The 23822-nt window shown below is 47.7% G+C and overlaps 1 protein-coding gene across 2 annotated transcripts in view; it reads right to left on the bottom strand.

Moving 5' to 3' along the window:
- Positions 1-23822, bottom strand: part of Mras (muscle RAS oncogene homolog) — a 52449-nt gene that overhangs the window by 3366 nt on the left and 25261 nt on the right. The window contains exons 2-5 of one of the 2 annotated variants that reach the window (XM_041677138.1): positions 23603-23812; positions 5487-5640; positions 4204-4307; positions 1129-1208 (exon numbers count right to left, since the gene is read on the bottom strand). In XM_041677138.1, coding sequence (XP_041533072.1) covers positions 1147-1208; positions 4204-4307; positions 5487-5640; positions 23603-23795 — 513 coding nt within the window. In that variant the 5' untranslated portion in view covers positions 23796-23812 and the 3' untranslated portion in view covers positions 1129-1146. The remainder of the gene's footprint in view (positions 1-1128; positions 1209-4203; positions 4308-5486; positions 5641-23602; positions 23813-23822) is intronic. The other variant, XM_041677137.1, reaches the window with a different exon arrangement.

Below are 23822 nucleotides of genomic sequence, written 5' to 3'. Positions count from 1 at the left end.
GGCCACCCAAGGAGACCAGGCTATGAAGCATCTTAGTCTAAGAAGACTGGAGAGGAAGGGAAGGGAAACCAGAGTCACCTGACTGGAAATCAGTGACATCAGGTGGTGACTAATTTATTCAGACTGTAAGCGCCACCAAGCTTTACAATGGAATTGACGTCTGTTTTTTCATTTTCCATATTTTAGATAACTGGTCAACTGAGTGCAAAAGCCTGCTACACAGTTTCCCTTAGCCGTTCCCAGGTCAACTGAGTGCAAAAGCCTGCTACACAGTTTCCCTTAGCCGTTCCCAGGTCCAAAGGGCACCTTTGGTGCCACCAGCCCAGAGCAGTACACGGCAGTGTGGGGGGCACATCACTTCCGGCACCAACACAGGGATCAGGCAATGCAGCAGAGTGTGGGGCTAGAAGTGGGGGTGTATACGTGGCAGGGGACCAAGAGGTGGTAAACATGGGGCACCATGACAAGGTTAGATCCGAGTCACCCACATAAGGTACTGCAGACAGGGGTTTAAGTGTTGGGAATGTAAAATGGTTAGAATACGACGGACAAGATGGTGGCAGGGAACACAGCCGGGAGGCAACTTCGGTTATCCAACATGAAGTGAGAAAGGTTTTAAAGGAACGTTCAGGAGTCTGTTCTCGGGGCTGCTGGCACTTGAAGACCCACAGGCTGTGAATCTGGGAACACACACATGCACACGCACACACACACACACACACACACACACACACACACACACACACACACACAGTGCCTCTGGAATTCAAGCCCAGGAGCCATAATTGTCTGTTTCAGGGGGCAGAAAGAGGGGCCTGATCTTTGCTGTGTGGGATATGTTGAAAGCTCGGGGTTCTGAGAGTACCAGGATACCTGATCTCCACGACATGCCTGCAGCCTCCACACCCCCGTCCCATTATATCTGGGGGCAGCGTAGAGATGGAGGTAGCACAGGGGGGAAATGCAAAGAGGTACAAGAAATGGCAAACTAGGATTGGCACTGCCCAGGCTCCTGGCCCAGCACAAGAGCTGTGTTCTTCTTGTATTATTGCGATATGGCTTGCCCCTTCCACCCCAGAGGTCGTTGCCAGGGAGGGGCACAGCTGTCAGGGAGGGAACAAGGCTTACCTAATTACTCTAACGAGGTCATGGAAGGCTTTGTCCACGTTGAGAGGCGGGTCCTTGGCACTGGTTTCTATATATGGGATCTGGAAGGCAAAGCTCAGCTTGGTCAACCTGGCACCATGACCCACAAAGTCCTTTTCCACCTTTAAAATGGACACTCTAGAGGTTCTGAGGATCAGACAGAACCCCCACAAGGTTCTAGGGCTTCTTGCCTTGTAAGGCTGGAGAGTGTTACTAATGGCTTCTCTAGCCCCTCCTGTTCTCCAGGCAGAGATAATAGTTCCCTGAAATAGAACCCAGTTAGTCTTTTTATACTCAGGAGCAAACTGTTTCGTTTCCCACACGGAGGCATACTGTGCCTTCTTCGGTCCTCTTCTGGGCGTGACCTCTGATCTGACCTTTGCCCTGAGTTCCTCCAGAGTGAAGTTCAGTGGGAAGGCTGAGGAGAAGTCTGCTGGACTTCTGAACCCGGATTACCCTGGTCCCTTACCCCCAGCTCTCCAGCCTAGGCTGATGGGAGCAGCCCATGGGAGCTGTGACTGCCGCTTCATAGGCCACTTCCATACCATGCCTTGGACAGGCTGAGTGGAACAGACTCTGGGAGGTAAGGTATGCCAGAGAGTCAGGAAGGGCTCATCCCTCCACACATCCCTGGCCTCCTGGAAGGTGGGGGAGGGGTAAACTGGCTGAGGTTAGGCCAAAGGGCTTTGCTATTTTTCATAACATTTATTTTTTCCTGATCACAAAATTAGTGCCTTTTATTCTAACACACTTTATTTTATTTTATTTATTTATTATGTATACAATATTCTGTCTGTGTGTATGTCTGTAGGCCAGAAGAGGGCACCAGGCCCCATTACAGATGGTTGTGAGCCACCATGTGGTTGCTGGGAATTGAACTCAGGACCTTTGGAAGAGCAGGCAATGCTCTTAACCTCTGAGCTATCTCTCCAGCCCCTATTCTAACACACTTAAAGAAGCTAAGCACGGGAAATAAGTACATGAGGAGACTGGCAGCTGTTGGAGCAGCTGTCAGGAAGCTTTGCCCAGGACACACAGGGGTCAGCATCCATATGTGAAGTCCAGCGTCCACACACCGCAGTGGCTTCAGCACAGGCCTCAGTGTAGTGCAGGAACACACAGAGGGCCCAGCTCAGGCCTTTATCATTTTTTTTTTTTTTTGAGCCTCGGATAACCCTGAAAGGACAATACCCTCCACAGTAGGATGGTTATTTGGCTTCCCAGGTTTCCCTGTTCTTGCCTTTGCTGAGTTAACTCTCAGAGGCGCGCGCAATCTGGCAGTGGAGACAGAGCTCAGAATGGCATGCCTGCAAGAACTCCACATTGCCAGGCCAGCAGAGTCAGTGTGAGCCTTCTGCTTCTCCGCTTGGGCAGCTGTGCGCTACGTCAGCTTTGGGGCGTCTTGCGAACTGGATGCCGTGTCTACCCATGTTAAGCATTCCTGATAAGAACCAGGTAGAACCTGACTTATGGATCAGGATGTTGTGCAGCCCTGGACACATGCAGAAGGGAGGCAGGAAACTACCTACAGTCAGAGCCCCTGGGCATCCTACACTTTCGGGAGCTCAGCAATCCTCAGCATCTAGGGGCCTCAGAACACATGGACCCACCTTTCTTTCTCTCACCCCACATACAGTCTATGAGCAAATGCTGCTGGTTCTTAGAAGCACAGCCAAACCTTGCCACCCTCACATACTGCTCCGCCTCATGTGATACTGGGGCAGCCCCTGCATGATTCTCCGCTCTTCTCCTTTCCCAGTGGACTATTCTCAACACGTCACAGGAGAGAAGCTGCTCGGCCACACGTCACGCCTCTCTCTAAACCATCCAGTGGCTTTCCTCCTCAGCCTCTGTAAGAGCCACAACTCCTTACAACTCTGACTACTCGCCCGCCTCCACCTGCTTAGCCACGGCAGCTTGTTCGCTAGCTCGCAAACGCCAACCTCAGGGCTTTTGCACAGATCATTTCTGTTGTTAGGATGTTCCTGGATATCTGTCTGGCCATCCCTTTGCCTCCTTAAGTCCTTGATGAATTGGACCCACCCTACCCCATTTAAAAGGTACCTCCTCTGCCCTGTCCTGACCTCCCTCTCCTGGTGTGCTGTTTCCACAGGATGTGTCAACCTCAAACTAATTTACTTTGCCTACTGCCTGTCTCCACCAAAAGCAGGGAACTCTTGTTCCCCAGGACCTAGGATGATGGAATTAATAAAGGAATAAATACAGAAGACAGACAGGCAAAACTAGCTCCCAGCATGCCTTTCTCTATGTGGAGAGTAGGCCAATGGACAGAGATGGGGCTGCCTTGCATCAGACTTTCCAGCCAGCAGACAGGACCCAGTGTACTGTGCCAATATGGGGATGGGGAACAGAGACTGACCCAGCACCATCCAGAGGGCAAACACACTGCACTGAACTTAGAAAGCTAACATGCTTGTGACAGGCTATAGCTGGAGCCATATCAGTTTTAATGTTTATCAAGTGGGGATAATGATGTCTGTGGCTGTAAGGGTAGAGGATCTGATAACCGTGCTCCCCCAGTACAGTGCTAGGCATGGACTCAGTGAACAGAGCAGATCGCTGTGACTCAGCATCACCAGGTTTCTCATGCATGAGCCGGAAGAGCTCGATTGTGAGCCAGCCGGAAGAGCTACCACCTCTGCACGGCCCAATGTTGGCTATGTGCTGCCCCAGGCAGAGCAGCCCTCCACGGAACCCCACAGCTACCAGGCCACTCTGAAGGAAGCTGTCCCCACCACCTCCCCAGAGCCTCTTATGGCTGTAGAAGGTGCTTTCTCACTGGCCTGCTGCTCGTTTCAAATAATATCCTGCCACACTGCACCCTGTGGCCTCTCTGCCTCTGTTTCTTACTCCCATTTCCAAAGATCAGCACTGCAGGAGGGATGACATATGGGCTGTCACACATGGTCCTGAGGTCCCCAGAGCATGTGCCTACATACGTGCACGTGCGCATAGCACACACACACACACACACACACACACACACACAAGCACGCACGCACGCATACACGCTCATGCGCGCACATGCGCACACACCTACATTGTGTTTGGTCGCCATTTCTTTTCCTTGCTCCCTGGTGATTTTCCTCAGGTGCATTAAATCCACCTTGTTGGCCACGAGGATCATTGGGAACGACTCCCTGTGAAGCAGAACAACAGCCATGTGAGATGCATCCTCCGACACCACCAGCTCAAGGTGCACCTCCTCTTTTCCAGAGGAGATAAGGGCTTGGGAAAGAGGAGCCTGGGGTGTGTTGCAAGGCTAGTGTTGAGGCTGGCCTGAGGCAGCTGGTGAGGAGCCTGGCTTCCCAGAGACACACCTCAGCTCTCCAATACTCTGATATGCAAACCATGTGCAAAGCTACTGCAGTTCTCAGCTCATGGAGAGCACCAGGGACGGGGCTGGTACTGCACACACGACAGCTGCAAAATAAGGATGGCTCCAAGAAGAGGAAGTGCCGGACGGTGAGGCATGCCCCGTCAGCAACTGACATGAGAACCAAACAAAACTTCAGCCCCATGGCACTTTGGGCAATATTAGATATTTTCGTAAGAAAAATACCCGGTAACTTGTAAGAAAAAAATGCTACTTTTTATTTCTTTGATTAGCAAGTAAATTAAGATTTCCCCACCCCCGGACCACTCAGGGGTCTCCTTTGAGATTCATATATTCATGGGCTGAATGCACATCAATCACCTGCAGCCTGCTCTGCAAGCATGCGCTCCTCTGCTAGGTAAAGCTACAAGCCCTTCCCTGTGGGTTGGCTATTGACTAGATTTCTCCATCTCTACTGGGATTTAATCAAACCCCGCTGTTTTCTGGCATTTATTTTTTTTCTTTCTGCATTGCTTCTTTGACTGGCAGTGTTAGAGGGGCTTAGAACAGACACTTGGTGATTTAATTATGTTATAGGGTGTGAAGGGGAAAAAAAAGCCTTTAATGTGTGACTTGTAAATCTCGTAGTCAAATGCAATTTAACCAATTTCAGTGTGTTCTGGAGGGGAAATTCACTTTTCTTTGCATATAATGCAATTTGGTTAAATTGGAGTTGGAAAGCAAAGACATTACCCATGATTCCTTGATTGAAGGATAGTTTTTGAAAACAGGAGGGGCATGAGCCTTGGAATCTTGGGAGCAGATTAGGAACCAAGAAAGGGTCAGGGAAGACCTTAGAGGAAGTAATGGAAGATGGGGGGGGGCAGAGAAAAGGGAGGAGGGAAGAGGGGGAGGGGTAGAGAGGAGGACGGGGAGGGAGAGGGAGGATGGTGCTCTCCTGAGACAGGAACAGGAGTAGGGCGGTCCTGTCTGCTGCTCTCACCGGTCCTTGACACGCAGAATAAGCTGGTGGAAGCGGTCCACATGCTCGAAGCTGGCCTTGTCAGTGACGGAGTACACGATGAGGAAGCCATCCCCAGTGCGCATGTACTGCTCCCGCATGGCACTGAACTCCTCCTGCCCTGCTGTGTCTAGAACTGGAGAGGAATTATGTCACTCAGGGGCTGCCCTTGATCCCTTGGAGCCACTATAGACTGTAGAGCCCCAGGCTACAGCTGCCACTACCCGCTGTAGCTCAGTCCCAGCTGTCCTCAGAGGAGAACTTCCAGCCATCTCAGAGGCTGCTTCTGTGTAAGGCTGTCTGACTCATTTCAGCCTCTGTGCTCCCTGGACCACAATGCTATGGCCTCATGAAGTCAGAGACAGCTTTCACAGGTCCCTCTGGGGAACCCCAGAGCTAGGCATGGATTCCTGGTTTAGCCCTTAAAAACTGGGGTTCTCTGGGGGTGCACCTGACCCTCAGCACTTCCATTTCCTCCTTCACGTATACAGAAAAAGGGCCTCCACCTTGAAGCCTTCAGGTGTGGAGAGTGCGCCAAAGAAACCAGCCCAGTGAGGAAGGCCTAAGCCCTGTGTGGACAGGGATTGTCTCCAGTAGTCAAGGTCCATCCTAGGATGGAAATGGCAGGAAGGGGCATCCGGGGCAGGAACTGGGTGGTATCTGGGGGGCCACTATAGCCCCCTGCCACCCTCACACTCCTACTGCAGGAACCCCAGTTGCTCACTCTTCCTTCCTGACACAAAGTACTCCTGTCTAGTTGAGAGCCAACCCCCAAAGTTCCTGTATTGTATTTGAATAATTAAAGGAGACCGAGGTTAGGCAATTTTGTCTATTAATTTTAGAACTATCTGAGCACCTCCTATACGCCAGTAGGGAAGCAGATAAACAACTGAATGGCTGGCATGACTTTACCAGAGGTAAATGGTCAATGGTAGATGGTCAATCTAGTCAGGGGAAGGGTGGCTACAGCCTTTGTTGTTTTTCTGAATAGGTCAAGAAGCTATCGCCCTCTCCCAGGAGGTTACCTTTGAGTAATGACTAAATGCAGGAGGGATCAGAGTCACATGACCCCGGAAGCAACATTCCAGCAGAGGAAATACCCAAAAAACTCAGAGGTAGAGGTGTGGCCAACAGCTGGTGGTCTGGGGGTGGGTAAGGCCATGAGAGTCTGTTACCCTATGCTCTCCCTCATCTTGAGCAGGACAGGGGCCTCGGTGGAGCATGTAGGCTAAGACAGGATCCAGAGGACATTGTAAGAAGGCTGGTCTAAGGCGAGGGAGTGGGGGACAAGCCACCAGTGGAAGCGGGGAACTAGTTAGGAGGCTTCCAGATCATCCAGGCAACATGAGATGGGCAGTGGCTGAACCACTGCTGGGGAGAAAAGGGACAAGATTTGAACACTTTCTAAGACACGGCTGTACTGAGCATGCGGCGGGACCCTAAGCTGAGCCACCGAGTGAAGAAGCCAGAGCTTGCGGGGCTCAGTTTCTCACACGAGCCTGGCAGATCCCATGCAACACCTTAAGTCAGATCCTGAGAAGAAAGAGGGGAGGGGTCCTCATGTAGAATCACTTGTGGACAGGAGGCAGGGAAAGCCACAGAATGAGGATCTGGGGACCTCCCCCTCAGGATTCCACTTCTAAGGTTGGCTGGATCTTCCAGTCCTGTCTTTCTTCCCAGGTAAAGCCTACTCTGGCTACCTATCAAAAGTGATGATTGGTTTCTGTGCATGGGAAGAAATGAACGTGAGCAGAAGTCACAATACTCGTAGTTAATATATGCCCTAAAAGTCTGTGAATATATTATAAAAATAACCTAGGGAGCATTCAAAACTCAAAGCTCAATATGAATCTGAAAATAAAAGAGACGCCCCTAAAGCCCAACATGGTGGTGGCACACACCTTCCATCCCAGCACTTGGGCGGTGGATGTGGAAGGACGAGGAGTTCAAGGCCAGCCTGGGCTACAAGACAGTCTATCCTCAAAACAACAATAACACAAAAACCCTCTGGGAAGGAACTGCTCATATCTGACATTGCAGGAACATTCCCACATTTTCTAAAAGAACTCTTGGAGAACATAAATCATCAAAGTGAAAACTAAATCCAGGAAAGAGAAGGATGAGCGGCATTATAAATGGTCTCCGCCAGGAAAACATTTGAATGAAGATAACACTTATTGCTCAATTAGAAGACTCTGGAAGCCAGGCTTGGTGGTAGGATCTGCCTTCTCCGCTACTAATGAGGTTAAGGGGGGAGGATGGGAAGTTTAAGGTGAACCCAGGCAACTTAGCAAGGTCCTGCTTTAAAATAAACAGGTAAAAGGGGTCCGGGATCTAGCTCAACAGCAGAGCACTTGCCTGGCCTGGCTGAGGGCCTAGGTTAGAACTGCAGCAGCACAAATACAGAGCAAGAGAACACATGACAATTTAGAACTAACGTCTATGAGGAACCATGTGTGAAAAGGGGGCCATGAACAGGTAATCGGCTACAGGCTGAGTATACCTAAGTAGCAAGTTCAACATCTGAAGGGCTCTGAAATGCTTTATTTCCAAATATAAAAATCTCTAAAATCTGAAGAGGAGGAAAACACTAGCTTAAACTTTTAAAATTATTTTTTTTAATTTTGTGTGTGTGTATGTGTGCGCGTGTGCGTATGTGTGTGTGTGCGTGTGTGTGTGTTGGTATGCTCCAGGAGTGCAGTGCCCAGAGGCCAGAAGTCGGAGCTGTTGCTGGCTGTTGTGAACTCCCCAGCGTGAATGCTGGGGGCTCAACCCAGCTCCTGTGCTGGAGCAGACAAGTTCTTAACCTCTGAGCCATCTTCCCAGCCTCAGTAATCCCAGTAGTAAAGTGATGTCCTTATTCTGGCAAAGGTTAACAGATATTTAACCCTGCCTGAAGTTTGCTTTCTCTGGGAAGAAGCTCCAGACCCTGATTATATCCTGACGTTGATAGGAAAACACAAGTAGGCATGCTCTAATGTCTATACCATAACTCTGAAAAACAGAAATAAAACCGTGGACTTCCTAGTCAGTTCAAGAGAACAAAGCACATGGGGCGATGTGCAACAAGGCAAAAACAAAACAAAAAGAAACAAGACGGCAGAGATACGTCTATCAAAACTTCAATGACATTCTATACAGAGCTAGAAAAAATTCTAAAATTCACATAGGAGACAGTTCTCAAAAGTAGAATCATAAAGCGTATGTTATCATTAGCAATGAGGGGAATGAAAATCATGAGTTTACTGGGATCCTATCTTGCTCCAGTACGAAGGGCTATCATCAAGCAAAAGGCACCAAACACTGGCAAAGATGCAGGTACCAGGGACCATATATGCTGCTGTCAGAACAGAAACGGGTGCTGCCACTATGGAAATCGGCATGGAAATCGTCCAAAAGACTAAGAATGGAAATACTACACAGCCCAGCCGTATCACCCCTGAGTACATACCTGAACGAATCTAAACCGCTACTACAGTACCACAGAGGCATAAAGAGGAATAGAATGCTGCTGTTTGCAGGAAAACATCCCAGCAAGTGAGACACGCCAGATGCAGAAAGATGAAAATCACATCGTGTCTCATATATGGAATCTACATTTAAAAAAAAAAGTCAGGAGTGGTGTCACACTCAGGAGACAGAGGTAGGAAAACTGTGAGTTCAAGACCATCCTGGTCTGTATGCTAGGGAGATTCTATCACTGTGTGTGTGTGTGTGTGTGTGTAAAGGAGACAATTTGGAAAGAGAAAAAAGGGGATGGGGGACAAGAGACGATAATGGGAGTAATTATGTACATGTGTGAAGTCTCATAACAAGGCCCATTATTTTGTATAATATATACCAATAACATTTAAATAATTACAGAAAGCTATGAATGATCAAAACACACACAACCTGATACACTAGTAATTGCATATAAAACTGAAGACGCAAATGACTGAAGGTTATTCTTGGCCTGAGGAGACATGCAGCTGGGAGGAGATGATGCCGAGCTGGGCAACCCCTGCTGACTCACACACACCTGGAAACACCTGGGACAGACCCCAGCTCATGTCCTGCCACCTGGCCTTCCTAGGAAAGTGACTCTGCCTGCCTTCCCTATGATCAGGAAGGTAGGAGGCCTCTGGGGACAGTCTTACTCATTGTGGGGAAGAGATCTGCCAGTGTGTGCTGATGCCGGCAGAACCAGGAGGCAGAGGGAGGCTGGGGATGGAAACTCGTGGAGGCTGTTCTTAGGTCTAGTCCCACATGCCAGCATCACACGTCTCAGGTGGGTGGGCAGTCAGCATCGAGGGTGTCAGCCAGGGGCTCTGACGTCCCTGTCAAGACTGTTTCCTGTTCTCTCCCCTTCTCCCTTCCTCCCATCATCCTCTCCCTCTCCACCCCCGCCCCACTCCTTTCTTCTTCCTCTTTATCCATCTTGATGTGGGTCTGGCCACCTGGATCCAGACTAGCTGTCCAGATTCCAAACGCACGCTGAAGCTGTGACTGCCAACTTAAAAGTCTGTTCTGCTCCTCGCTGGTTGTCCCAAAGCCTGTCACCTCCTCGCCAGATGTCCTGGCTGCCCTTTGGCTCGGTGGCAGACCTCTGAGGAGGCCTCCCGCATGGGAGGTCTCAGCCTCCGACTCCCATCTCTGAAATCTTCCTCCAGCTCGTACGTATTTGTGTTTGTATTTGTGCCTCTTAACCTGGCTCAGCTCTATACTTCATGGTGGAGTGGCAAATACCAGGAACCAGGCACTGCTCCCTGGGTTCTTCCCCCAGACACAACTCGAAAGAGAGCCCCCAAAGGTGTGCAAAAGCATGGATGCATCCAGACTTTGGTGAAATGCTCTTTGAACTTTAAGGGCAAGCACTAAAAACTGACTTTTCAGCTTTCACTGATGGGGGAATCAAGGGTTCCAGGACACAGAAGAAGAAAGATAGTAACTTCTAGAGATGACATATCCACAAGGACCACAAGGACCCCATCTAGAGATTGTTGCCTTCCTGTACTCCCCACACCTCCCATGCGGAGGAAAGATGATCAATCCTATTTTTCAGGCAAGTTAAGTGGAGAAGCCTATATCTCCCCCTCGGTATAGGTTTGCATCAAACCATGTCATCCCACTGAACATACAGGGACAGGCTTGCTCCTTCCTGTTGGAACTGGGCTCACTCTCTGGGTCAGGTGTGTCACAGGGCAAGGCCAGGTGCCTGGCAGCAAGATCAGCTGCATCAGCCACTCACTGTTCCCAGAAAAGGGGATTTTTTTTTCATCTGCAAAGCACTGACAGGCTGTGAAAGCCAGGTCGCCTGGGACTGCCTCCGGGGAAGGAGCCTCCAGCTGGCTCCCTGGCCCTGGGGGAGGATTCCCTTTGGCAGCGACACCAGCTTCCTCCAAGGCTTAAGAACAACAGCAAGTGATAGTCCACAGCTACTAGCCCCAGAGACGCCTGTTCCTGACGCCATACTATTCCAGTCACAGTGCCTGGAGAGAGGGGACCGAGGGGGTAGGTGTGTGTGAGACCTAAGATCCCCTGGGTTGGATCGTAGGTGTGAGTGCCCACTAGGGGAAGACGTTCCGTGACTGTGGAGTTCTTAGAGGGGCCAGGGACACTCATGCTCTGATGCTGCTCTCGGGGATGGGAAGGTTATGGTTTGAATATAAAATGTGTTGAAGGCTTGGCTCCAAGCTGGTGGCTCTATTTTGGGAGGCGGTGAAAACTTTCAGAGGTAGGGCCTAGGTGGAGAAAGCAGGCAACTGGGGACAGGCCTTTGAAGGGACTCTAGTCGCTGGTCTGTTTCTTTCATTCTTTCTCTCTCTCTCTCTCTCTCTCTCTCTCTCTCTCTCTCCTGGCAAACAGCTTCCTGTTCTATATATTCCTGCTATCATGATGGTCTGCCTTACCTCGGGCCCAAACTGAGTGGAGCTAGCAGACTGCCAAACCCTCTGCACCAGTGAGCGGCAATAAACCACTCTTCCTTTTAAACTGTCCTCTCGGGTGCTGTCAGTGATGAAAAGACTACCAGACACAGAGAAGAAATTGCGGAGGGGAGTAGAGGTCTCAGAGGTAGAGCCTCTGCTCAGAGACTCAAAAGCAGAGCCAGAGCATCACGGGAACAGAACAGAGCCTGGGAGCGGCCCTGGGAGCTGGGAAGAAAGGAGAGACACAATGAGAGACACAATGCTGGCCCACAACCCTGGTTCCATCTCAAAGCCATGTTGGGAGGCCAGCCACTTAGAGGTGAGGAGACTGAGGCACGCGGAGGCTGGAAAGCTTCAGGTTGGTGTGCTAATGAGCCACGGAGTAGCTGAACCCATCTCTGCGTTGAGATCTTTCTGTTCCTTACAACTACCTGCCTACGAGCGAGCGCGAGCGAGAAGCTAACAGCAGCAAGGCCAAAGCCTGATAACAGGCAGGTGATAGAAAGGAAGGGTAAAGACACCTGAGGCTAGCCCTCACAGAAGGTTTGAGGCTGTACTTTCCATCCCCACTCCCAGCTGACTCCATCACAGTCTCCCAGACTCCACACCTGCCCCCAGGCAGATGCGCAGACCTGGGAAGCGAAGACGCAGGGATGCACTGGTGGTTCCCTTTAACAGGGTCCTGAGCATTAGAGATTCTAAACACTCCGTCACCGGCTGGCTTCCTATTCCCCTGCAACCATTACTTCCTTTACTCTCCCCTCCACCCTCATCTCGGAAACGAAGCCGACTCAGAATAAATTTCACAGTTCCCCTCAAACAGCTCACCTCGAGTCTGTGGGCCTGTCGTGCATTGCTGGTGGGATGTAATGTTAAACACATGACCCCTAGCAGTACACCTAGGAGAAGTGAAAGTTTTACGTTCACACAAAAGCAAGAGCTGAGTGTTCCCAGCAACACCATCCATCCAAGAGCCAAGAACCAACGAAAGAACGAGTGAAGCCCATACACCAGAGCGTCAGCCACACACCAAAGAGAAGACTCTAAATGCCTGCTACAGCTCACCAAACCTGCCAAGCACTGGAGCCATTCACAGAAGACTCGTGCTGTAGGATTCATGCATAGGAAATGTGAGAACACAGAGAATAGATGGGGGAGGTTGGGGTCTGGGGGAGGGAAGATGAGGAGTGGCTGCTCATGCATGAGTGTCTGGAGGTGGAGAGGGGGAGAAGGAATGGTTCAGGAATCGATAGCTGTGATTCTAGTGATTATCAATTTGTGAATCGATTGGTGGTTTATGGACAAACAACTTTGACAGTTATGCTAAAAACCACAATTGTACGTGTGGATTATATCTCTTCCCCTCTGTGTGTATGTGTTTGTTTATTTGGTTGATTTTTCTTTCTGTCTTACAGCGCTGGCTGCCCTGGAATTTACTCTGTGGATCAAGCTGGCCTCGACCTCACAAAGATCCATCTACCTCTGCCTTCCGAGTGCTGGGATTAGAGTTGTACACCACCATGCCCAGCTGTGAATTATATCTTAATGAAAAATATATGAGAAAAAAATCAGCCTCCCTCCCTTTCTCTGAAACCCATGCTCTACCCCTCCTTCTCCTGATGGTGGATATACCTCTGTGCTTCTGAGTCCATTACTTCCTCTAGGCAACGCCTTGATTCTGCTCTTTCTATGAAAGGCAGCTCATATTTGACGAGTCTAAAATTAGTCTTTTGATTCCCAGTCCCACGCGACAATTTATTTTCTCTTCGCCCATCCCATGCCTGTTCTCCACCCACAAACCCTGTGGTTCCTCCTCAAACTACATCTGGAATCTACCCTCTTCTTGTTCCCCCCCTACACAGCCCTAGGCCACAACTTCATTGTACCCAGCTTGATTCCTCCACACCTGAGCCAGAGCAATCCTGAAACCATCAGTCAGATCATACCACCTCCCTCCTCTGCTCGAAGCCATCAGTCCCATCCAGATACCTCCTCAACTCACCTATGAGCCTCCTTATGATTAGCCATGCAGAGCACCCGCACCTACTGCAAGGCAAATTCATCTCTCCCTTCAGCTCCCTGTGTCCCACCTGCCCTAGTAGAGCTGCCAGGACCAGCAGGAACAATCTTTGCCAGGCCCCCAGCCTGGCTTCTAGTCAGCAAGGAAAGCCTGGTCAGCAGCCTCTGCTAATATACAGTCCTGAGAGCCAATCACCAGCAAGAAAAGATTTAGCCATGACCCCAGCACCCTGGACATCAAGGAGCTCCAGGCCACTGAAAGCATTTGTGCAGAAATGGCTCACCCTGCCAAGAGAAAGGGTTGTGTACAGACCTGCAAGGCTGGATTCATCATCTGAGGCCAGGGGCCAGACTTGCTCCCACAGGGCAAGAGGGAAATTCCCCAAGTCACTGGGAAAGAGGACAAAGGGTAGGCAGGCCAGCACTGACTGCTGACTGTACTCCGTGCTTGGCTGGAGAGCATCTGATGTGCCCACTCTACTGTTGACCATGGGTGGTGAGCATAAATGACCACGGGGCTGAAGCCCCAGCCCAGAAAAAGCTCTCAATAAACATTCCAGTTCCTTCCTGCCCTTCCCATGTCCTCCTCTCTTCCTGCTCTTCAGAAAGAGTGTGGATTCGAATGTTCAGGGAAAGCCAGGTCCAGGCCCCCCAGAGAAGACAGGAGCACTTGTGTCTAGTTTTGAGCTAAAGCCAGGGTGGAAATGTCCTGGTTTCTGAGGGTGCCAGAGGACAGACGGCCAGGCTTTCGCTCCTCACCAAGACAGCCCTTGCTGAGGAGGCAGCAAGGAACAGCAGCAAGGTTGGGAGCCTGGGTCTGAGAGCTCCTGGGCAGGAAGGGGTCTGGAGAGCAGCTCTTTGCTGTTTTGTGGCAATGGATGTTCCAGAAGCTGGCATGGAAGAGAGTGAAATTAGAGGCATGTAAGGAGGGGAGGCGCAGGAACAGCTGCTTCTTTGTAAGTGGACAGAAGTGTGTGTTCACAGCTATTTTGCACACTTAAAACTTGTACCAAAGTAGAAGTCAATATGAGAGGGTGGAGAACATGCTTAGTGGGGTCAGGAGGCTGAGGCCTGGCTCCGCCATTAGCCAGGTATGGTCCAAGCAAGTCATTTCTCTACCTGCACTGAGAGTAACCCAGGGGGCTGGCATGACGAGCTCAGCCGCCTCCAGGCTCTAACCCAGCAGAACCAACAGGACACAGCATTGCTAAGACAAGGAACTGAACAGAAGGACCCAAAGAGAATAACAGATCCCTCATAGCTGCCCTTTCCGAAACAGCCAAAGGAGGGGAAGGCCCAGATATCGTCGGAGGGAATGACACCAGAAAGTGGCACACGCAGTGAGGCATTATTCGGCCTTAAAAAGGAAGGAAGGCCATTGCTAAGAAAAAGAAGTCAGCTATGAAAGGACAAGGATGTGATCCCACCGATCCTTAGCTTGTGTATGAGGCATGCAGGGTCGCCACATTCGGAGACAGAAAGTAGAATGGTGACTGTCACGGACTGGGTGAAGCAGAAAGTCAGTGTGTATAACAAACAGGTAAAGAGTAACCGTGGGGGGGGGGGTGAGGAAACAGAAGGTGAGGATGACTCAGGGCAAGGGTAATGCCACACGCTGTACATTTCAGTGTCGTTCCAATAGGTCTTATTATATATAACATATATAATATACATTATATATAACATTTATATAAATATGTATTTGTCAACAGAAAACCAACTCGAGGGAGGGAGGACTTAGTCAGAGATGTTTAGTTCACCGGCCTTGATTCTGTTGGTCATGGGCCTGTGCCGAGACCAAATATCAAGATGGCAGGGATATGTGAGGACAAAGCTGTTTGTCTCAGGATGGACAGGAAGCAAAGTTCAAGGGAGGGACTGGAGACACACCTCCTGTGACCTGCTTCCGCCAAGTAGCTCTCACCTCCAAAAATGTTGTCACTGGCTGGTGACTAAGCATTCAACACGAGCCCGTGGGAGACATTCCGTATTCAAACCATAACACTAATCCTTATTTTCACCTGCAACAGCAGCTACCACGACAGTGTTCATAGAGAGTGTGTCCACCAGCTTTCCAGCAGTACCGCTCATTGACATCATCACTATTGTGACGGTTCCCACCTCTTGCCTCCTCCTCCCTCCCCCCTGCCCCTGCTACACACAGAGTCACTGTCTCTACCATCGTCGCTTGTGTGGTCACGTTCTTGGCCTCCTCAGTCTGGAACAAGAGAAAGCAGAATCCAGAGCACTTTGAGACTGGCTGGGTGTGGGGTAACTGAAGGCATCTGCCCCCAAGGGTGTGGGGTAACTGAAGGCATCTGCCCCCAAGGGTGTGGGGTAACTGAAGGCATCTGCCCCCAAGGGTGTGGGGTAACTGAAGGCATCTGCCCCCAAGCTTGGCACATCTCTAGATGGTAGCCAGCAGGGAAGCGGGACCACAGAGCACTAGCTGCCCAGGGAAAGCCTTGGCTCTCCCAGGTTTGCAAACCTTCCTGAAAGATACTGACCCCAGAAAGGTTAAGTGTTGTGCCCAAGCCTAAATATAACAGGCCTTTGATTAAGGTTTTCTGTACATGGGGTCGTCCTTCTAAAAGCCACAGTCGGCTGAAATGTTTTAGCCCTTTTTAATGGGAGATCTTAGGCTGTAGACCATGCTAGTCTGGGCGTCTAGTATCTATTCTCAGGGAAGGCCTTGATGGGCAATGCCATATGCTAAATGTGCTGTCTAGTTTTATGTCGACTTGACATGAAGTGGAGTTATCAGAGAGGAGGGAGCCTCAACTGAGAAAATGCCTCTATACTCTCCATACTGGGCTGTAGGCAGTTTTTAAATTAGTGATTATGGAGGGCCCAGGCCATGGTAGGTGGTGCCATCCCTGAGCTAGTGGACCTGGGTTCTATAAGAAAGCAGGTTGAGCAAGCCATGGTAAGCCAGCCAGCCAGTATCACCCCTTCACGGTCTCTGTATCAGCTCCTGCCCCCAGGTTCCTGTACCAGTTGACTGTTCCTGTCTTGACTTTCTTCAGTGATGGACTATGATGTGGAAGTGTAAGCCAAATAAACCCTTTCCTCCCCAACTTGCTTTGGTTTTGGTGTTTCATCACAGCAATGGAAACCCTAACTAATACACTAAATCAGGCCCAGTTTCACTGATCTGAGCTTCAAAGTAATGCTGCAGCCCTATTTCCCCTGTCTCTGCTGCTAGGAACTGTTATCACAAAATCTAAAAGGCACTCTGGAAAATACTTTCTCCCCTTCAGAAGCAAATGTTCAAAGTTACTTAGAAAAACACTAAAGCTTACATGGCAATAAAAAGAAATAACATTGACTGAGCCACAACTTGTACCAAGCAGTGTTCTTTTCTGCATGTATTATGCAATATTTTTCTGTGGAACACAGCTCAAAATGAAGTGGCCAAAATGGTTCTTTGGGGAAATCCTAACAATCTACTCTACTAATGTGCTCCTAATATACACTGTACAGTAAAGGGTTTTATGAGACCTGTAGTAAAGAAACTTATTTCCACTTGTCTAACTCAGTCTATTCTAAGGCATGGTGTAGTAAATAAGAGCGGCAGGGCTGCGTCCCCAGCACCCCAGCTGCCTGGCTAGCTCATACTGTGAAATAATTACACGGACACTGTATTCTTTTAAACACTGCTTGGCCCATTCTGCTTGGCCCATTAACTCTAGCCCTTACTGGCTAATTCTGATATCCCGATCAACCCATCTCTAATAAACTGTGTAGCTCCGGTCTTACCAGGAAGATTCTAGCCTAGTCCATCCTGGGTCGGAGCTTCATCACGTGTGTCTGCCCGGGAGCGGGGCATGGTGTCTCTGCTCCAGAGAGCAGAGCTGTCCTTCTGAGCTCACTTCCTCTTCCTCCCAGCATTCTGTTCTGTTTACTCCTCCCACCTATGTTTTAACCTATGAGGGCCAGCCAAGCAGTTTCTTTATTATAATTAACCAATGACCTTCCTCCATCAGCATGGTATATATTCCAAAAGATAATGCCTACAATTATTTTAGAAAGTGCAAGCTGAGAGCCAGGTGGTGGTGGCACACACCTTTAATCCCACTATTCAGAAAGCAGAGGCAGGAGGATCTCTGTGAGTTCAAGGCCAGCCTGATCTACAAGAGCTAGTTCCAGGATAGGCTCCAAAGCTACAGAGAAACCCTGTCTCAAAAAATCCAAAAAAAAGAAAGGAAAAAAAAAGAACAAAAAAGGAAGGAAGGAAGGAAGGAAGGAAGGAAGAAAGAAAGGAAGGAAAGCAAAACAAGAGCAAGCTGGGTACAATGGTATGCACCTTTTATCCCACCTTGAAGACAGGGACCAGCAGTGGTGTGAGACAATTCTGTATTCTGTCAATTATGTTTTAAATAAACACTGATTGGCCAGTAGCCAGACAGGAAGTAGAGGCAGGAAGTAGAGACAGGACAACCAAGCAGGAAGTAGAGGTAGGGCAATGAAAACAGGAGAATTCTGGGAAGGAGGAAGTCCATTCCTCTGGAGTCCTGCCCAGACATGGGAGATGGAAGATGTGACCTACCAAGCCATGTGGCTAACATATAATAGAATAATGGGCTAATATAAGTTATAAGAGTTAATAAGAAGCCTGAGCTAATGGGCCAATCAGTTTATCATTAATATAGTCCTCTGTGTGATTTCTTTGGGGCTAAACAGTCATGGGACCTGGTGGGAGGACAGAAGCCCCAACAAGCAGGCCCTCGTGTTACACCAGCAGATCTCTGTGAGTTCAAGGTCAACTTGATTTACATAGCAAGTTCTAGGCTAGCCAAAGCTACACAGTGAGACCTTGTATGAAAGGAAGGAAAAGAAAAACAGAAAAAAAGCAGCCGAACAACAACAGTAAAAAGTGAAGTACATAAAAGGAGTCTATGAGACAGCTCAGTGGGTGAGGGCTCGTCCTCCAAGCCTGATGACCTGCATTGACCTGCACTGTTCCTAGGACCCACACAGTGGAAGGAGAGAAGCAATTCCTATAAGTTCTCCTCTGACCTCCACATGTGTGTCATAGCTAAGGAAAGCACACAAGCTCATGTGCATACACACATGTACTAAATAAAATGTAATAGGGGAAGTGCATACATGTAAATTTATTGTAATAGTTATGAGTATAAGCTTTGCTAAGACAAGAAAACAAAGAAAATAATGTAGCAAACCAATCAAATCTGTAACTGCGAATAAACTGTTCAGTATTTGATAATTTATTTCTTAAAAATATTTGCTGACAGAAATAACAGGTGTGTGAATACTAATGTAGATGTCTTGGTCATGGAAGATCTCGCCAATAGAGTGTTATTTAATAGGCTATGAATGTAGCTCAGCTGGTAAAATGTTTGCCTACCATGCCTGAAGGCCTGGCATATATACCTATAATCCCAGAACTCAGGAGGCAGAGGCAGGAGGATCAGAAACTCAAGTCCAACCTCAGCTGCACAGCGGGTTCAAAGCCAGCCATACATGAGACCTGCCTTAAAACAAAAGACAAAATCTTCATGAGTTATCTCTGCAGAAAGAACATGCTAGGAGGGGAGAAGACCATATACAAATTCCCGAGTAGAGATTCACCTGTCTACCTGCACCCTAGGAGGGGAGAAGACCACATGCACTCACGAGTAGGGATTCACCTGTCTGCCTGCACCCTAGGAGAAAAGAGGACCACATGCAAATTCCAGAGTAGGGATTCACCTGTCTACCTGGACCCTAGGAGGGGAGAGGACCACATGCAAACTCCCAAGTAGTTTGTCTACCTGCACCCAATGAAATGCTCAAAACCTCAAGCTGCACACAAGCCCCCAAAGACTGGTGTGTCTTATGAATGATGCACTTCTCATACCATAACATACATCAATCACTTTAGGGGAGGGTGGGGATGCTGATAGGCGAAATACAGGTGCCCAACAAAGTTCTGACAGTTCCAAGAGAGGTGAAACTTAGGAATGACGAAGCCATTTTAATATGAGTGGAGGGCCATTTGTCAAGAGGTTATATCAGTCCTAAATACCCATGAAGGACTACTTGTCAAGAGGATATATTGGTTCCAAGCATCTGCATATTTAACAACAGAGTGTTTTAAAAAAAAATGCACCAGGCAAAACCCCAGCCGAAAATAAGGAAATTTACAATTACACCCTGACATGCAACACCCCGCTTTTAATAAATGACAGAACAAGTACTCAGAAAAGCCAGTGAAGATACAGAAGACTTGGGCATTATCAGTCATTGTGATCTGTGAGACAAACTCTGAGAACATCTATGAACACAGCCCATCTTCTGGGCACTGAGACAAGCCTCAAAAAAGACTTGGAATAGTTCGCTGTATGTTCCCTGACACACTGAATTAAAGATCCAGAGCAGAGAGATCTTCGGGAAAGTACCAAATTCTTAAAAACTAAGTCAGATACTTCTAAAGAACCTACGGGTCAGAGAAGAAATCTAAAGGGAAATTAGAATTTGATAGGATTAGAAATTAAAACATAAGCCAGGTGTAGTGCCTCATGTCTTTAACCCACCCAGTGCTTGGGAGGCAGACCTAGGCAGATCTCTGTGAGTTGAAAGCCAGTTTTGTTTACAGAGTGAGTTCCAGAGAAAGTTAAATAGTGAGACCTTGTCTTGGAGGGAGGGAGGGAGGGAGGGAGGGAGGGAGGGAGGGAGAAAGGAAACATATGATGTTACAATTTATGGGGCACAGTTAAAGGAGTAATTCAGAGAATTTTATAGCACTAAATGAATATTCAAGAAAGAAAAAATGACTTGAAGCATCAGCATCTGCTTACATTTCAGGCAGTTCTAACAAAGTGGAGCATGGTGTTGTGTCACTGAAGCTCAGGTACTTGGGAGGCAAATGTGGAAGGATCACTGAGCCCAGGAGAAGGCGACTAGCCTGGGCAGAACAGCAAGACACCCCTTTCCAAGGACATGAGAACAAGAGAAACTTACATCTAAAGTAAGTAAAGGAGAAAGAATAGTAATAAGTGAAAAATCAATGGAACTAAATGAGAATAATCAATGGGTGTAAGTGCTGGCTCTTTGAGAAAATCAATACTTATGAAACCCAACCCTGCCTGATCTAGAAAAGGAGAAAGAAAAAGGTACAAGTTACTAATATCGGGAATGAAAGATGACATCACTGTAGAATTTACAAGTTGTAAAGGTTATAAAAGAATATTACAAGCACCCTTATGGCAATAAATTTGTCAATTCTGATAAACAAAACAATTTTTTTAAAAATCACCCACTACCCGAGTTCACTGAAGACTAGAGATGACTTAATGACCCTATGTCTGTTGAGGGCATTTAGCTGACAGTTTAGAAGCTTCTCCATAAAGCTTGCAGTCCAGATGGTCTTGTTGGTGAATTCCAATGAATGTATACAAAAGAAATTAAAAGAGACTTATTAAAACTTTCCTAGAGAATTGAAAAAGAAGGGTTAATTTCCGACTTATTCTAGAAGGCCAGCATTACTTTCATACTAAAGTTAGATAAATAAATTATAATTAAAAAATGGTCTAATATCCCTTGAGAATACAAGTAAAACATTTCTGTATCAAATTCTGTCCAACTGAAGCCAATGGTATATGAAAGGGCAATTCATCAGAACCATGTGCTGTTTATTTCAGGGATGAAAAATTAGTTACACATTAGGGAAAGGGCCAGCAAAGGCTCTGTGTGGTACCTGCTACCAAGCCTGACGACAGAGCTCAACTTCCAGGACCCACATGGCGGAAGGAGAGAATGTCCCCCAAGTTGTGCTCTGACCTCCACATACACGCTGCAGAACACACCCCAATCTCCCCCAAGACCCACACTAAATAAAAGTAATTAGAATGTTTTTAAAAATTGAGGGAAAACCTCAACATAATTTACCACATTAGCAAACTAACAAAGAAAAGCCATGGGATTATCTCAGCCAGAGAAGGCATTTGACAACACCCGACAGCCGCTCCTGATTGAAACCGGCTGCAAACCAGGGAAGGGAGCCTCCTTGACCTGATAAAGGGCATCTCCACCAAATAAATCTCCAGTTAACATCAGACTGATGCCAAGAGACTGAACACTCCCCTTAGGAACAAGGCACAGATTCTGTTCTTATTCTGCCACTCAGCACAATACTGGAGGCTTTAGTCACTGAAATAAGGCAAGAAAAAGAAATAAAAACCATTGATTGAAAAGGAAAAGATAAAACTACCTTTACCACCATGATCATTCATGCAGAAAGGAATCTCACAAAAAGCCACTAAGGCTAATACAGAAGGTTATATGATTGATACATAAAAATCAATCATATTGGAGGATCAGGAGGCACAGGGAAGGCAGTGAGGGGTAAATGGATTTGAGTAAAATATAATGACATATATGTGTAAAGTGCCGCAATGAAACCCATTACTTCATAGTTAATGTGAAACTAATTTTAAAAATTAGAAATCATAGCCAGGCGGTGGTGGTGCATGTCTTTAAATCCCAGCACTTGGGAGGCAGAGGCAGGCACATTGTGTTTGAAGCTAGCCTGGTCTACAAAGAGAGATCCAACAAAACAAACCCAAAAAATTAGAAGTAGCCTAATTTTCTATATTCTAGCAGCAAACAATTGAAGCTGAAATTTAAAACTTTCATCATAGCATCAATGCAGATGTAAGTATAAACCTAACAAAATGTACCTAAGAGACCTATGTATTCAGAAGCACAAAACAATTGAGAGATCACGGAAGACCTAAATAAATGGAGAGGGACAGTGTTCACAGGTTAAAAGGCTCAGCATTGTCAGCTAAGACATCTGTTCTCAGAACTGAGGACGTGGTTCAGGGCTATGTCACTTGCCTAGCATGTGTTACGGTTCAGTACCAAACACTACAAAAATTCCTTCAGGTTGTACACAAATTCAACACTACCCCAAACAAAATCAGAAATTAACACTGAGTCTATAATTCATATTCATTCACATGGCTTCAATTGCTAAGTTATCATAGTGCTATACTGTTAAAGCAGTGGCGATTTGTCTAAAGTCAGACATCCAGACCAAAGACAGATTACACGGGGAACTGGTTCTCACTATTGGGACAAAGTCAACAGGGAGCTGGAAGGAAGAATATCTTTAACAAGGAACTCTGGAAGATCTGTCCCACCCCCGTGCCACATGCAAAGTGTACAGAATAGAACAAAACGTAAATGAAAAACCCAAACAATTCAACTTCCAGGAGAAACTATGAGAAACACAGCCGTGACCTTGGGTTAGGCAAAGATTTCTTAGACAAAATACCAAAAGTACACTCTGTGAAAGAACGAATAAACTAGACGTCATCAAAACAGAAACGTCTAGTCTTTGAAAGGAACTGTTGGGAGGATGGAAAACAAGACACAGACTGAGAAAAATATTTGCATTTATCTGAAAGAAACTTGTAAGTCAGCAGCTTTCCAAGCTCTCCTCCTAGACCAGCGCCCTGTGATTAATGGGCTTAGCTCAGGAAGAGACTTGGGCAATAGAGAATCATGGCCAGCGGGAATCTAGCACGGGGGTCTCCAGCTTCAACAATCCCTACAGGGTGTGCTAAAAACCAAGTCATTGCCCTCCACCCTGGGAATTTCGGAATGAGAAGGGGTCTGGATTCACATCTCTAGGAAGCTCCTTGACCACCACACTTTGAGAAACCCTAATTTTGAACAGAGTAGAAATACAATGCCAGATGCAAGCTCTCCCAACAAAGGGGCACTTCCTAGGTACACTCTGGTTAGTAAGAAATCAGTTTTCATGTATTGTGAGAGCCTCCTATTCTTGGGAGACCTTTCTCAGTTTTCCTTAATAAATCTAAAAAAAGAAAGCTTCTCTTTTTTTATTAGCTTGAAACTTCTGTATCTGCTCATCAGAGCTTCTGCTTAAAGAAGCAACTCCCATACAGCGTTTCTGAGCTGGCAGGATTCTCCCCGGCCTCTTCTTTCACAGTCTGCTTTCGTTACCACTAAGGTCTTTGAGCACTCTACCAGGACCAGATCTCTATCTAGAATTCCCCCTGGATGCTACATACTGCCTTACAGCAACCATCCCATAATATCAGCAAGCAGGAAACCATGTTGCCCCACTTAAGCCTATCACATTTCCCTGATTTTTCCCCATGGTAACCCACCCCATGCAAGGCTGTCATCAGGTCTCACCATCCAAAATGGCCCACTGATTGTCAATCTCCGTATGCTTCAGGTACGAGTCTTCAATGGTGGGGTCGTAGTCAGGCACAAAGATCTTCTGGAAAAACTGGATGGTGAGGGCGCTCTTGCCCACACCTCCATCTCCCACTACTACTAGTTTATACGTGGGGAGGTTGTCACTGGGTACAGCGCTGGTGGCCATGCTTCTGGTAGCCACACCTAGGGAAGA

The sequence above is a fragment of the Microtus oregoni genome, unplaced genomic scaffold (assembly GCF_018167655.1).
Source record: "Microtus oregoni isolate MIOR12 unplaced genomic scaffold, Mior012 000028F_ref0000031, whole genome shotgun sequence".
Lineage (NCBI taxonomy): Eukaryota > Metazoa > Chordata > Mammalia > Rodentia > Cricetidae > Microtus > Microtus oregoni.
The sequence above is the reverse complement of the archived record's forward strand: the minus strand, read 5'-3'. Positions and strand labels throughout refer to the sequence as shown.